This window comes from Octodon degus, unplaced genomic scaffold (genome assembly GCF_000260255.1).
Source record: "Octodon degus isolate 3935 unplaced genomic scaffold, OctDeg1.0 scaffold00018, whole genome shotgun sequence".
NCBI lineage: Eukaryota > Metazoa > Chordata > Mammalia > Rodentia > Octodontidae > Octodon > Octodon degus.
In genome coordinates, this window is record NW_004524594.1 from 17168154 (window position 1) to 17184459 (window position 16306).

The window sequence follows — 16306 nt, forward strand, 5'->3', positions numbered from 1 at the left end:
CCACTCCTCCAACACACAGAGCATGGGGCTGAACCCACCTGCGAAGTACTGAGTTTGCCATCCTAAAGAATGGGAGTAGATGCTATGGGGATGCCCAGCATAATGAGGAGGAGGGGTAGGAGCTGGGGGCTTCTGGAGGGGAAGCTCTGGGCCTCAAAGCCTGACCAGGCTTGGGAGTATCATCCTGTCCATGAGCAGAAAAACCGTAGCCAAGTCTAAGCTGGGCCTCAAATGCCAAGCAGGGTGCTGAGCCTGCTGCACAAACCAGAAAGGCAGCTGCTTAGCTTCCTCAGGAGAGCAACCCTGGTGCTGGTCACATCCATCTCTGCCTCCCCAGAATGTCCCCTAGACGCAAGGACAGGGGCTAGTTTCCAAATTCCAGATCCCAGACCTCAGGCTTGAGCACCCAGCCTCATCCGGGACACCAGCCCAGAGCCCCCAGGCCCAGCCTCCAGCCTGGCTCCAACTTCAGGGGTTCTGGACATAGGGAATCCTGTCCTAGGAGCGGGAGCCAGAAGCGGGGGAGGGAAGGAGAGAGGCCCTGTCCTGGGTGCGGGCCGGGGGCTGCCTGCCCATCTAGTCAGCCGCAGCTGCAGCTCAGCCCAGTCGGCTGAGTCATGGGCCCATCTCTAGGCCAGGACAAAAGCAGGAAGAGCAGAGAGACTGGACGTCTCAGCCCTGATGGGAAGGGAGGGCTCTATGGAGCTGGGGATCTGGTGGTACCTGGCTGCTGCCTCCTGTACCCCAACACTTCTTCCACTGCCCCTGGCCTCAGTTCCATAGCCCAGCTCCTGATTTATTCCAACCTGGAGTCTAAAGTACATGCATACATATTCATGTGCATGCGCGCACGTACACACACACACACACACACACACAAGCACACATACACGTGAGGGCCATGCTCCTCCTCTGACTGTCTATCGGCCATATTCTGGGTAATCCAGGCCTCAGGCCTGTGATTGTTTCACCCACCTCATCCCACCATCTTTAAAATTCACCTCCTGTATGGGGCACAGCACAGGTGGAAGCCTGTCTGTCCTCCAGGAGCTGTGTCCTGGTCAGAGACAGGAAAAAGAGAAGTCAGCACAATACCAGGAGAGCCTGGGAAAGGAGACATTGAGTAAATACCCAAATAGGGGGAAAGCTTTCATCGCAGAAGCAGCTGCTGCAAAGGGCCTGTGGCAGGACCAACCAGGGGAGCACAGGGGGCCCCTGGAGACTGGGGAAGAGAGGGCAGGGGAGCTGGTGGGTGTGGGTGGGGAACAGTGAGAGGCAGCCCAATGAGGGGGCTTGTCAGCTATCTCAAGGGCCCAAGAGCATATTGGAATTAGCATCACAGGAGGCATAGAGGCTGAGCTCGCCAAGGAGGAGCCACTACTGAGTGACCGTGGGCCATCTGGGTGGAGGTCAAGTCCTCAGAGTGGCCAGAGGGCCAAAGAACGTTGGAGACTGGTCAGTGCTATGAAAGGAATCCTGAGGGTAAGAGCCAAAGGCAGAGGCTTCATCAAAATCAGGGGTGGCTGGACTGGCAAGATAATGGGGGTAGGGAGGCCTCATTCAGAGACCTCAGATTCAGAGCAGGGTGTTCCAGAAGGGCAGGAGAATATTCTGGAAGTGTGGGTGGGGGCAGAGACCTTGCCTTACCTACAGAGCTAAGGCTGAGGATACTTTCTGTGGAGAAGCTTAGTCCCATCAGCCAGAAAGCCAGGAATGGGTGGGGGATCAGGATGTGGGGTGGCCAGCTGGGGCCCCAGAGCATGGCCTCATCTGCCAATCCCCAGAGCGGGGGTCCTCTCGCCAGCCTTCTCCAAAGAAGACAGGTGTTGCCCGTGGAGCCTTCAGTCTTGCCAATCACCTGATGGGGCCCAGGTCACAGTGCCTGCAGGTCCCCGAGGAAAGCTCCGCACCCCAAGGAGCAAGCACCGTAGACATGTTGCAACCAGTAGCCTCAGACCTGTGCCGGGTGAAAACAAGAAGAGGCTGCCGTGTATCATGTTACCATTGTGTCACAGCCCGTGGAGGAGACAGTATCACAGTGCTCACCCCGGTGCAAATAGCCAGGAGGATAAACACCCTATGGGGCTGGGGGTGGGGGGACAGGGTGGGGGAGACCAACGGACACCAGGCAAGTCTGCTGCTTGGAAATGTCTTTACTTTTAGCAAAGTAGAGAGCTTATCTTGCAGAATCTAAGACTAATCTTAAAGCAAGTGCTCAGTGGTAAACAGAAAGTCTCACAGGGGACAAGGTTCAGCTGGACAGAGTGTCCTACACTAGGCAGGGCATAGGTCTGGGGCACAAGGATGAGCATGTGGCCAGGAGCTCCCTGGAAGGCTGTTTCAAGCGTCCATAGCAAGGACAGCCCAGGCTAGGAATGACCCAGGGATGGTCTGAGCATCATGAAGAGAAGACGCACCAGGCTGTGGGTGCAGCCCGTGTCGCGGGGCGTGGAAGTGGTCAGAGGAGATCTGAGGTACCCAGGGAGTGGGGGGACACACCAGGATTTACCCTGTCACTGAGGCTGTCCAGAAGACATGCTCTCCCCCTTCCCCCAGGAACCCTACCGCATGTACACACACAAGTCTTGACTGGGTCTGAGCCCCAGGGCTACCCTGTGTTACAAAACAGAACCATTGAGCCTCTGGCTGGAGAGGGTGACAGAGGCTAGAGTCACCGGCAGGTGAGGGGACATTGAACTATTGACCTGAAACTGCCATCAGGGAAGGGCTGTTTCTGTGGCTATGGAGCAGGTGGAAGTGCCCAGGAGAAGCATGGGGTGGGGGTAATCTCAGACTGGGAGGAAAGGGTTCACCAAGGGAAACCCCATCCGGTGTCTACATGGGCTGGGAATTCAGAGGTCTGAGCCAGAGGTGAAAATCGGGAGATAGCCATGTCTTCATGGGGCTTGAGAATGTTCTAGAAAGAAGAAACAGGGAAGAAGGTCTGGGAGGGGCCTAGGCACAGTGTCCCCATGAGAGCAAACTGCAGCAGTTCCTAGAGAAGCCTGCCTCAGAGAGACCAGGTCACAGCCAATGTGGCCCTGGGGAGAGGTGGGTCTGTCCAGGGCATATGCTATGTCCAGGAGGCCAAGTTGGGAGGGGCGATGACACTGGATAGCAAGGCCAGCATTAGGGGAGTGGAGATGGGGCAAGTATGACACCTCTTCCTGGGGGCTCAGCCTCAAGAGAAGGACACTGATGTCAGTTAATGAATGAGCAGGTGGACAATTGAGGGACAGGAGGACACTATTCACCTGGGGAGTGGACCAGAATGGCAGGCAGATACTGGGAAGTGAGGACACACCCTGTTCTTGCAGAGGTGGGGGCAGGGTCTGCTTGTGGTTTTCCAGAACATAGAGCTGGGTGGGAGCAGGCTGCTGTGAGGTTTTCAGGGCCACGAGAGGCACAACTGGGGGACCAGGAGGCAGGCTCATAGGAGTCCAGCTGAGGGTTCAGGTATTAGGGGCCAGGGGATGCTGGCCTGGCTAGAAGCAACCAGAGAGCAGCCATCCAGAGCCCTAGGCGACACCAGCCCATCTGTCACCTAACTGGGTCAAGGGTCCCCCACCTGCCTGGCCGGGCCAAGGCTTTGGAGCTCGCTGGTTCCCAGGAGTGTTCTGAGGGCCCCCACCCCACACTGCTGCTGGGTCTCCATCAGCTGTCAGAGGAGAATCAAACAGGTGGACCTGTGTCTGGGGCCAGCACCAGCACAGCTGCTCGGCTTCCAGATCCTTTACCCAGCCTGCCCCCACATTCCCGCTTACCAGGCTGAGCAGTGGCAGCCAGGACCAGCCCATCAGGATTGCTGGAGGTGGGCAGGGCAGGTAACTACCGCAGTCCAGCAGCCTCTACAGAGAAGGTCCTCTAGGCCCAGCAAGAGGCTGATCAGTCCCTCAGGGAGGCGCAAGGCCCCGCTCCAGGCCTGGGTCTCCCTAAACCCTACCTACCTATTGGTTGGCAGATGTCAGCTTCTTGGCCTCTGTGCTGCCAAACCCCACACCCTTTAGTGCCACTGGAAGCCATGTGTTGCATGGGCCTCTTGAGCCTCCCACTGACCCCTCTGTAACCTCTGTCCCACGAGCTTTTCCTTCCTGAAGCTGTGCACTCAGAGAAACCTCAGGAGGCTCAGGGAGGCTGTGGTTACGGGTGGCTGTGGGTGCCTGTCAGCCCAGACAGGGTACTTTCAAGGAAGAAAGTCGCCAAGAAGCCAGCACTGTGGTGCCACATGGCGCACAGACCCCCATGGGCTGAGGATGAAGTTAGGCCCAGGAAGCTATGCGGTCGCCAGAAGAGGGGCAGGGAGATCACATGGGACACTTGGGAGGGGGCAGGCTTAGATCACATGGCCACCCCCAACCCCCACCACAGTGAGGGTTTTGTCCATGTTCAGAGCTCAGAGGAGGGTCTTCTGCGAGCTCTGAACAGAAGAACAAGATCCAGATCGAGGGGATGAGAGTACAGTCACCCACGGGAGGTGCTGGGCCCAGCTGCCCTTGCCACTTTCCCCACTGGGCCCTGGGACAGAACCACACCGTGTCCCCCATCCAGAGTCACCATCATAGAAGCCCTTTAGTGTGGCACTGAAGTAAATGAAGACCTATGCAGGATTTGGAATATAAAAGCCATGTCCCTATGAGAAGAGTTACCAGTGGGTCACCCCCAAAGGTGGCCACCACTAAATGTCCTTCCCCAGAGCTCAGTAACGTGGCACTGGTGGGGGTCCTTGAGGACCCTCAGAGGACAGCAGCCTGTGCCTTGAGGGGTAGACTGCAAGGGCCGTGAATCAAAAATTTAAGAGTAAAATACCAATCTAAGAAGTACTAGAAAAAGATTTTGGAATGAGAACAGGTATTCCAAACATGCACTGAATTGGAAGCCATAAATGAAAAGATGCTTAGCTCTGACCACATGAAGAAGTAAAGAAATATACAGAATTTGTGGATGACAAAGCAAAAAACATGAATGGCCATAAGGCCACTCACAAGACAAATAAAAAAGTATTAGGAAAATGCTTTTGTGATGTACCTGGCAAAGGACAAGCCTTTACACACAGATCAGCACGAGAAGGGCCGGCTGGAGTACTTGGCCTTTCTGGGGCTGGGCATGTGCAAAGTCTTCAGGAGCGTCCTCATTCTAGCCTTAGGCTGCAGGAGAAAGACTATGGCCCCATTTACTCAGCAAATATCTATGGAGCACTCTCTCTGGCCCCACAGGCCCAGGGAGCACCTACCATGTGCCAATCTCTGGGAGGCTGTCAGGAGAAAACACAGCACCGGACTTGACCTCGGGAGCCTCAGGTTTGTGGCGGGAATAGCAAGCAAGTAAATCCACAAACTAGAGCCTTTCTCTCAGTAAAGAAAAGAGCTACAGAGTGCACAGAGGGGCGGGATAAGGAGGCCCTTTGGCTAGAGAGCAGAGCAGGTCACCCTGGACACTAAGGATGACAATCACCCATGATTGACAAGCTTGGGGAAGCTCTGTCCTCTTCAAGGACTGTGAGATGAGGTTCTCCGGGGAGATGGGGTCCTGGGGGGTGGAGTTGGATGTCTCTGCAGAGGTGCTGCCAAGGGGGCAGGGCCATGCCATGATGAGGATCTTGAGTCTTTCCTCAGAGCTCAGTAACATGGCACTGGTGCGGGTCCTTGGGGACCCTCAGAGGGCAGCAGCCTGTGCCTTGAAGGGAAGTCAGCAAGGGCCATCCAGGCTCCAGTGAACCAGGATAGCTTTCAGGAGCAGTACAGGCCAGACCCCAGGCACAGGGAAGCACTGTTCAAGGACCCTAATGTAGGAGTACTGTACAGTACTGGTGACTCAGATCACCTGCCACAGTGTGACCCCACCTGGCCACCTGACAGGCAAAGCAGTGAGACAGGAGCAGCTACGATAGGTCCTTTGTCTGCAGCTCTACCCTGACATGCCCGCTTCAGCATGATGTCTCTGTCCCCACTTGAAGGGACACTAACATGGCCTCAGTGCACCAGGCCCAACATTGACTCCAGTCCCTGGGCCAAAGCAGAGGTGGCTGCCATACTGCTGGCCTCTGTGTTGAGGCTTATGTCCAGCTGGATATAGCCCCGACATGCAGTAAACCAGTGCACTGATGACTACAGGTCTCAGAGGTAATGCTATCTCTGTCTCCACTTGGAGGGGACACCTGGTCCCCAACAGAGCTCTGTGCTATGGGACCCCACCACTAATCCGCCAAGCTGCCCCACCCCAGCAGCAGCACCAACCGGGGAGGGTACAGTGCTCGCTTCTGTGGCACATGCAAAAGCTCAGGGGCCCGGAGGGCCAGCAGAAGTTTCCTCTGGGAGATGAAGAATGAATTGGTGGAACACGAGGGGAATTGTGCAAAATCACCCCTGGGGTGATTGTGCATTCATATGTACCTTAGCAAAGCCACAGCACACATGTGTATACACATGTGCTGACTCAACCTGTGCATACCCTGTGTACCCAGAAAATGTTTACCCTTGGGCCACCCTGTACGTGTACACTATCACCTCCATACTCCATTATTGCTGACAGCTGTGGTCATTGGGAGTTTTAATCTCTAGGTAGTGAGCACCACACGTTGTTCCCAGGATCTGCATACACTGCCTTATTCCACCCTCGCATATCACCTGGGGGGGGAGGTCCTGCCACCATCCCCTCTCATGCAAGGGAAACTGAGACTCTGAGAGGCAGGAGGGCTTGCAAAAGATCACCCAGCTAGAAGTGACAGAGACAGGACAGGGAGGGCAGGTGTATGTGTCCTCCATAGCCCACACATGTGCACACCTACCTGTGACATCACCTGGCGCTTGCACACTCCATGGTCACCTCTGGCCCTGGTACTTGCTCCCACAAGCAGCCCAGGCTTAGCAGAGCAGCTGCCCTGGGACTGACAGTAAAGTGCTAGGCACGCACCACTGGCTCTTCTCCGAGGGCCAAAGCTCTAAAATATCATAAACACAATTACACCATCTCCCTCCATAAACCACGTCCTCAGGAGAGGCCGTGATCTGTCTGTGCTCATACCCACTCTGGAGGTAGCCAGCCCTGAGCCCTGACCAGTGATGATTTATGGGTGTTACTCCCCTTCTTGCCATGCGGGATGGGCATCCCCAAGCCCTGGAGTCAGGGCCCAGCCAGCTGAGGAGCTAGCAGGCTGAGTCAGAAAGGACCCCCTTTCACCCCAGGTAGGTAGGAGCCCATGGCCTCTCTCCCCAGGCCAGGGATTCCCCCGGGGAGGCTTCTGGCCATGTGATGAGTGATGTAGCCCAGTCATATTCATTCAACCAGAGCTGCATCCTTCCTGCTGATGCTGAGACCCCTCCCCTACTCCATCCCCCAGTGGAGAGAGGCCAAACCCTAGGGGTTGAGAGCTGAATTCTAGTGGCAGGAACAGGGGATGCCAGCAATCCTGAAGACAGAAGCTGCTGGGTAGGGGCCACATGGAGGCATGCCGGCAGCCTCTGGTCAGGAGACACTGGGGGAAGAACAGGCATCACGGCCCTGAGGCAGGTACACGGCACCATGTTTGATGCTCAGCAGAGAACCGGAGTAAATACAAGCAGAGGACATGTGGGTCGGTCTGAGTTCTGGGGAACACAGGAAGGATGCAGGTGTCTCCCGGGCCATACGATGGTGATACACTCTCTGTGCTTTGCGTCTCACTGTATAAAAGTACAGTGGGGTGGGGAGAACAGCCAATGGGCTCCTCCTGCAGAGTCCCAGCAAGAAAGGTTGGTACTGGTGGGGCTGGGGTATGTCCATGGGTTCAAGGCCTCAGCTCCAGCCCCAGCAGTAGCCCCTGCCAGACAGTCTGGGAGCAGGAGGGGACCAGAAGCTGCACACCCGTCCTGCAGCCCCTGTGTCTCGCCCCTCTCTGCTGTTGATGAAATGAGTAATGCTGCCACCACACAGGAATATTGGAGATGAGGCGCATGAGCCTTGGGTGAAGTGGGTGCTTGCCAAGACCCGGAAATGCTCCCTCATCACCCTTCAACTTCTGCCTGAGTCCCTCCCTGTCCCCTGGTAGCCCTGGCTAGGCTTCCTCCCATCACTCATTTTCTTCTCTGCAAAATGGAAGCCCACCCTGGCTGGATAGCACCGGGGAGGGAAGGGGTTTGCTTGGCTGGCTTAGGTGAAAGTGGGGGGGGGAGTATCATGAGAGCTGGGGTGAACAGGGGAATGAGGGCGTGGGCAGGTCCAAAGCGTAAGCTGGGTCTTGGGGAGCCCTGGTCAGCTTTGTACAGGACTCGTTTCCTGGCCCATAAGGCATGGGAGCAGGACAGGGCCAGTGCCAGCTGTGGTGTGCAGATGGACTGAATAACGCTTGCTGGTCCCAGGCCTCGGCGCCCCCTGACCCTGCCCGGACTCCCTGCACCCCTTCCCTGCTCCCTGTTGGCCACGTGGCTCCCAGAGCTGGTCTCAGACTGCTCTGTTCCATCCGGAACAGTTCCTTCCTGAGGGCAGACAGGAAGAGGGCCAACATGGCCTCTGCCTCTTTCCCTACAGAGAGCCCTGGCCAGTCCCTAGGGGAGACCCACTCTACTTTTGAACCAGGACCCCTGGAGAACCATAACTGCTATTCCCAGAGGGGAATCCCAGGCCTCCCTCCCCTCAAGGCCAGGCCCTGATGTCCCAAGCCTTGCCTGGCCACCTCTGGCTGTTTTGGCTGAGGTATCCACAAGGCCAGGGCCTTCAGGGGTCCCAGGCAGGGATCAAAGCTAGGCAGGTTCTGTAAAAAATTCTCTTGAAAGACTCTTTTTCAAGATTTTCTTTTGAAAACAAATTCATAACCACATCAAACAGAAGCCTGGTTGCCTGGAGTTTGATCCCCAGCCGCCCGGGGCCCTCCAATGAGCTGTTATTCTAATTGCTTTCTTCTCCTCCGAGACCCGCATAAGTTGTCGTATGATTATTAATTTGGTGCGTTGAGGCAGGGCATAGAGGGGCTTTTGTTTGCCTTGCTCTTTTAATCACGATCAAATTGCAAGTAGTGGCGAGATCCGAGATCCGAGATCCCAAAACCGATCTGTCCCAGTGGCTCTTGGAGAGTGCCAACAGAGCCCGCAGCAGGCCCCGCTATCTCCTCAGCATGGTGGCGCCTCCCTGGGCACCTGACCATTCAGACTTGGCTCCCTGTGACTCCCTGGGAAGCTAGTCAAGGTGGTCATCTGGTCCCTGTAGTAACCAATCAGAGCCCCAAAATGACAAGCAGGGACAGGCAACTTCAGGTCTGAGTGTCGGGTCTGACTCAGCCTCCTACCCCAGCCTGCCCATAGCTCAGCCCCATTCCATAGAGTAGCTGGCCAGCCAAGATGTGCTCAGCAAAAGGTAGAACGGAGCCAAGGCAGTGCAGAGCTGGCAGTGAACAGCAGGACATGGGGGAGGGGGCTAGGCCTTTGAGCAAGGTCAACCAAGAAGAAGGCCCACTCAGGTGGGTGGCATTTACAATGGCCTGGCCAGCCTGGAGGACCCCAGAGGACTAGGCCTGCCCACTGTTCCCACACTTACCACACCTGGAAACTGACCAGGCAAGTGCAGAGGAGGAGCCTTGCCCTGGGGTCGGAGCTGGAACTGGGCAGCAGGCAGCAGGACCAGGGAAGACCTAGGAGGATGTGGAGCCCCAGTAGGACATCAAGGTGACCACATAGACCTAGGAGGATCCTTCAGGCAACTGGGGGACTAGAAGAAGAACCCTGAAGATGATTGGGACCCAGGATCCCCTCAGATACCAGAAAGCCTCAGAGGGGTTATAGTTGGAGAATGCATGAGGCCCAGACTTGGGACTCGCTGGGCACCCTCACCCACGTCCTGCCTCCAGCAGCCCACCTAGTGAGACATCCCTAGGGCCAGAGATTCTGATGAACCCCTCCAAGGTGGCCTCCATGGAGGCCATGATAACTTGGACAGCAGCCCAGGCAGAGCAGCTTCACGAATACCCTTTGGGGGTGCTCAGAAGCCTGCTAGGCCTGTAGTAGCTGAGCTCCTCCCCTTGCCCCTCAGAAAGCTGAGCAGGGCTCTACGGGTATTTCATGGCTGCCTTCAGGGAGTGCTGTCACCCCAGGGTGCCTCGGGACAACCCCTTCCCTAGCTCATGTCAACAGCCCCACACCTTGCCTGTACTCAGTTACCCTCCCACTCTGCTTTCCTGAGCTTGCCCTATAGAGGCTTCCTCACTCATTAGTACATGGCCCTGCCCATTAGTACATGGCCCTACCCTTTAGCACACTGGGCTTCCACAGATGTTCAAGGGCCGTAAAGTGAAAATTTATGAAACCACACATTTTATTCTGTGATGTATTTGGTGCTTTAATTGATGCCAAACCAATCGATGCCCCAGTTGGGGCCTGCATGGTTAGACAAGATTAAGCCAGGCTGAAATACAACTCACTCAAGGGAGAAGTCCCAGCCCTGTGGGGTGAGCCCAGCTTTCACCCCGTTTGCCAGCCCAGCTTTGGTCTGCTGTGCAGGAAGGCACCTTAGCCTCATGGAGACCCCCAAAACCTAGATGCCCTCCAATGGCCCTTTCAGGCTATCGGCAGACAATGGGACCCAGGAAGCTGGCTGAGCCACAGCCCTGCCCTCACACAACTGCCTCCCCGCTTGCCAGCATTGTGGCCCTGGCATGGAGCCCTGGGGTGGAAGCTAAGGTCATCCCATGGGTGACCCTGAGCGAGACCTGTCTGCTCCAGTGTCTGTTTGTGCGGCGTGTCTGCGGCCCAGGGCTCTCAGCAGCTTTGCCAAGAACAAGGCCGGTCGCTGGCCCCTGAGTCGAGACCGCTGTGAGACGGCCGAGGCCCCAGCGCCCTGGCACTCCTTTCCATCACAGCCTGGGCTTCCATGTCAGCTTTGGGTGTGGTGGCATAAACCTAGAATCCCAGCCTCGGAGGCTGAGGCAGGAGTGTCACCTCTGGTTCAAGGCCAGCCTGGGCTCCATGGGGAGAACTTCTCTCAACAATAACAAAAAAAAAAAAAAAAAAAAAGAAGGACGAGGAGGAGGGGGACGGGGAGGGGGAGGAAGAGAGAAGGGGAGGGGGAGGGGGAGGGGAGGAGGAGGAAAAAAACAGAGAAGACATGAGGTCTCCTCAGAACCACTCAGTGTTTGGGTCCACCTGGGCCCCACCCTCCCCAAAGGCACAGCCCAGCCTTATAGGTAGAATGTGTCCACCTGGCCTTTCCAAGCTGCTGGGACATGCATTCTGTCCAGACCCATGAGAGACTTCTCAGCCCCTCCATTCAGTGTCCATGGTAGGAGAGGGATTGGTGACCACAGCACCAATCCCCTGAGGCCAGGCCCAGGTGCAGGGGGACAAGGTCGGTGTGCACATCCCCCGCCAGCCCCTCCCTGGGCCACCTACCCCTACAGGCCAGCAACCCAGCTGGGCTCAGCCAGCCAGCTCAGCCGCAGAGGCCTGGAATGAGGCCATGGCGCAGGCCTGCCTAGAGCAAGCTGGGGTACAGACCTGGTACGTGACATATTCATGTCCAGATGGACAGGTGCCACAGCCAGTACCTGCCTGCCACATGTGTTCAGGGCTAAGACTCTGAGTCCCCAGGGCTGGGTCATTGCTGTGGTATTTACCCTGAAGTCAATGTTCCCTGAAGTAACTCCTCACAGTCTGACTCTGAGCTATGGGCCTGTCTGATCATCTCCCTGCTCTTACCCCTGTCTGGTCTTTCCATTGTTCCATGTACCTGTGGTGGGAGAGGGGAAAGGGTCTGGTTATCAACAGTGGCCTGAGAAAGCCTTCCCCTGGGCACAGCTAGCAGAATGGTGGCCCTACGAGCAGCAGCCGAGGGCCTGGGTTACTGACCTATGTACCCTGCCTAAACCCTCACTTATGCTAGGACCCCAGCCCCACTATTCATGGCAGGCCAGGCACCTCCTGGCCCACAGCCTTCCTTCACCTTGCAGTATGACTGGCTGGCCCCTTCAGTCCCAAGATTGCACCTTCCTTCCAAGGAGCTCCTGGCCTTCCGGTCTCTAGTTCACCCAAGGGCTTCTCTGATCCATGGGGCACCTACTCTGTGCCGGGTTTGCCCCTGGTCCTGCCCATCCTCTACCTCCTCACTCTGCCTCTACCTTGCCCTGGCCACCCCAGTGTTGGCACAGAACAGACCCTTGACAGGCAGGTAGCAGAGCCACATTGCTGGGTACTGACCTGATTCATTGGGTCTGGGAAGACGATGGTGTCCCTGTGAGTCACACAAGGGAGCCTGGGGGAGATGACAACAGGAAGTCCCCATGGCCAAGCTCAAAGGGAGGGGGCAGAGGAGAGATCCTGGCCTACAGGTACAGCAGGTCACTCCCACTGGCCCACCCAGCAGGGTCTCTGTCCCCTGGCCCTCTCAGGCACCTCCTAGGCAACTGTTCCTGTGCCACCTCCCACCCCAAGTTGTCCTACTGAGCTCATTTCCCCACATCTGGTTCCAGCTGTGTCTCCTGAGCAGGCACAGCCCCTGGCCTCTAGCGATCCTAGCCAGAGGTCCCCCAGCTTGGCTCAGAAGAGTCAAAGGCTGGTGCAGATCCTGAGTAGCCAATGCCCCAGAGGGTCAGTTAGAGCTGCAGAGACCACAGGGACCCAGCACACAGGCCACACATCCCTGGAAGCACTCAGGGGCGCAACCTAAGCCTTCATGTGCACATGGTGGCATCCTCCCTTCTTCTAGGCCTCACCAACCAGCACTGAAATAATCTGCACAAGGCTTTGCTCCTGAACTTAACTCTGCTTCTGTCCCCATAGGTGACGCAGCTAGACCAGAGGCTGGTGGTCATCACAGACATGCTCCACCAGCTGCTCTCCTTGCACCAAGGCGGCCCCCACAGCGGGGGTGCACGTCCAGTGGTCCAGCCCTGTGGTGAAGATGGCTCCATCCGCCCCGAGCTCTTCCTGCCCAGCAACTCGCTGCCCACCTATGAACAGCTAACTGTGCCCCGAAGGGACCCTGATGAGGCATCCTGAGGGACTGGGGCTGGGGCAGGCCTGGAAGAGGAGGTCCAGGGAGCCCCAGCCAGCCTAGGGCCACCTCCTGGAAGACCCTGAAGGAAGAGCCTGGTGGCCCAGACCTGGACACCGTGACCACAGCGCCCAGCAATGTCTGAGCTCAGGGGCTCACCATAGCTGCCACCTCACACCAGTGGCTACTAGAACTTGGCAGGGTCTGGGGTCCTCCTCAGGTCTGAGATGGCACCCTCATCACCCTGACAACACTGAGCATAGGGTGGTTGGGACCCAGGGACAAGGTGCATCCAAGGTACCTCGCCTGGCCCAGGTGTGGCTGGAACATAGCACAGTCTGAGGGAGACCATGGCAATTGGGACAGGAGGCTTTCCTGGGGGAGACACATGAAAGACCAAAACAAGGCCCTGGTTCTGAGGATCCAGCAGGGAGCAGGGAGCAGGGAGCAGGTAGGGCAGGGCAGGCCCAGCCCATGGCTAAGGCCTGAAATCCTGCTCAATGGGTTGGGGCCTGGGTCTCTCCCTTTCTAGATATGCTGAGCTCTTGAGCAGTGGGCCAGGGCTACCCTAAGGTCCTAGCCTCCTCAGGGCATACCAGTGACTGACAGTATCCCCTCCTTCTCTACCCTGGACAGGCAGCTTCTCCAGGCCAGAGACAGCTGCTCCACTACGGGAGCTTCTCCACCATGCAAGCAGGGGCCTCCTGGCCTGCTCTGTGTGTAGCCCTTCCTCCAGCTCCTTGTGCCTTCTGAGCAGGTGGGCAGACACACAACCAGGACCTGACACATCCCCTAAGCACCCTACTGAGCCATGGAAGTGTTTAAGTGTGTCATAGTTTCTACACAGGATGGGTTCCTTCTGGGCATTGCATCTCATAGAAATCAGAATGATCTGTGGTGATTTGGAATCTCGTTCTAATGAATTTCACAGTGTGATTTTGATTATCAATCGCACAGCCTTTCTTAATAAACATGGAGCTCCATGGATCTCTGCACTGTCCTTGCCTTGATTTTGTGAGATCAATGCATGATCTGTGGAACAATCTGGGGGCCCCCCAGGCCCTCCTGGACACAGCTATTCCTCATCCTCCATGACCCTCATTCATGGACAGGACCCCTGTGATTCCTGGTGACAGGTGCCCAGGCAGCCACCCCAAGAAGATGCTGGGCTCAGAAAGCACAGAGAGGCTGAGGGCTGGAAAAAAAAAAAAAAGCCTCCAGCCCAGCTCTGTGTCATTCCTGATTTGGGCTCTGGCAGCCTCAGTTTCTAGTTCAGGCAGTTAGTGGCCAAGGTGCCATATTGCCTCTCTCCCAGCAGATCCTGTGTTAGGTGAAGCTGCTCCAGGGCCTGGCCTAGCTGAGTCAGTCCTGTGCCCCTAGGCAGCCACCCGCAGAGACATGACGTGGCCTCTCCTCCGGCCCCTCCCAGGCCAGGCTGGCTCTTTATCCAGGGTCCAAAAAGTCCACCCTCTAGGACTCCAAGGACTGGACTCCTAAAGTAGTGGGGTGCAAAGACAAGCAGGGCTCCTGGGACCCCCCATGCTCACACTTAACTTTCTGTAGACCTCCACTACCCTGTTCATTCAGCCAGCCTGGACTAGAGACATGTGCCAGCCGGACACCACCAGCCTGTCATGCTGTGCCTACAGATCTCTTTCATGCATCCCATCCTCCTCTCCAACCTACAGAAAGAAGCAATGTCATTCACAAGGACACGCTGGACCCACTCCCCTCTGAGTGCTCCTACTTCTGTTCTCCCTCCAGAGCCCACCTGAACCCCTCGGTTGTCAGAACTGGAGGCATCTGACCTCTCGTGGACAGAGCTGTCCCCTGAGTCTGTGGGATCCAGGTGTGGGTAGTAGGATAGGCCTGTGTTGGAGAAGGCCCCCAGGCCCTTTTCTTGCTGAGCCCCCCAGGGCCTCTTCCTCTCAGGGGCTCCCCACAGTGAAGTCTCAGCATGTGGCCTGAGCAGCTCTGACCAGTGGGGAGGAAGGGGCAGCTCAGACCTCAAGCACCCTGGGTAGGGGGGAACAATTGATGGGAGGCAGGCGCTGTTGTCCCTTGTTGGGTAAATATTTGTGGAAGCCCCACGCCTCTGGCTGGAAGGCAGGCCCTCCTGATGGCTGCAGCCCATGGGAGCTCGGGTGAGTCTCCCCATCTGGGCAGACCAAGGCTCCTGCACCCACCCAGCTTTGTTGCCCCATTATGGGCTGCACACAAAGTACCCAAGCACCTCCCTCCTCGAAGAGCTATAGCGGCCCTCTCGGGTGTGAAATGCAATTTACCTGAAATAAAGCCCAATTATGGAATTAGCTAATTAAAGCCGCAGTGGAGGCTGGGCCGGCAGGCCGAGAGCTCCATGCCCACCCGGTACCCTCGGACTGAGGGAACAGATGGCGCCCCGGCCTGCCGCGCCGGCCGCATTCCTTCACTCTGTCCCCCGATAAGTGACCTAGACAGCACACGACCATCTGGTGTGTGACACGTCCTGCGGGCCCCGGACAATGGCCCAGCAGACCTCTCCATGAGAGGGCCGTCGCCTGGGCAACCGTGGCATGTGCAGCCCCGGCCCATTCAGGCGCCCTCCCTCAGCCCCTTTCTTCGGCCCTTTATGGGCCTCGCCTCCCTGCCTGGCGGCCGGGCTGACAATATCCATGAGTATTTGTCCACAGAGCCGGGCCTTTGTCTCCAAATTGGGCTCCCTTATTGAGGTCCCCAGTGTCCACTGGGTGCCAGGAGCATCTGCTGGGGGGGGCCAAGGAGAATGCCCTTCTTTGGGCACCCACCTCCTCTGCCACAATCCCCTCCTCAGTGGCTTCCCTGAGTGGCTCTATGTCGGTCCCCTAGAAAGCCAGTCTCAAGGGCTGGCACTACCGTAACCTGAGGCTCCCATCTACAGGTCAGGGTGCCAGCAGGAACTGACCCTGGCAGGATGGACTGCAGTCCCTCCACCTCCCGCCTCTTCCCTCCCTGCAAGATAGGGAACAGTGAACATGCCCTTCACAGGAACATGGAGCCCAGCATAGAGGTACACACCTGTAGTCCCAACTCCTTGGGAGGCTGAGGCAGGAGGATCACAAGTTCAAGACCAGCCTGAGCTCCCAAGACCCTGTCTCAAAATAAAGCATATATAAAAAGACCCAAGGGCATGATTCCATAAGAAAGCACTTCCTAGCATGGGTTCAATCCCTAGCACCACCAAAAAGAAGAAAAAAAAAAGTAGTGTAGGAGGAGTGCTAGTGACAATAAAAGCTCTAAACTGAACATAGACCAGTCACACAGTAGACACTTACGGCAGCAGACAAACTCAAGGGGTTATGCTTCTTCACTCTGCCCTACCTGGCCTGCTGAGCCA

The 16306-nt window shown here is 56.8% G+C and overlaps 1 protein-coding gene across 2 annotated transcripts in view; it reads left to right on the forward strand.

The window, feature by feature from the left end:
- Kcnq1 (potassium voltage-gated channel subfamily Q member 1) overlaps window positions 1–13938 on the forward strand; it is a 339994-nt gene extending 326056 nt beyond the window's left edge. Inside the window, exon 16 of one of the 2 annotated variants that reach the window (XM_004627089.2) lies at window positions 12738–13938. In XM_004627089.2, coding sequence (XP_004627146.1) covers window positions 12738–12956 — 219 coding nt within the window. In that variant the 3' untranslated portion in view covers window positions 12957–13938. The remainder of the gene's footprint in view (window positions 1–12737) is intronic. The other variant, XM_023710529.1, reaches the window with a different exon arrangement.
- The last annotated feature ends 2368 nt before the right edge of the window (window positions 13939–16306 follow it).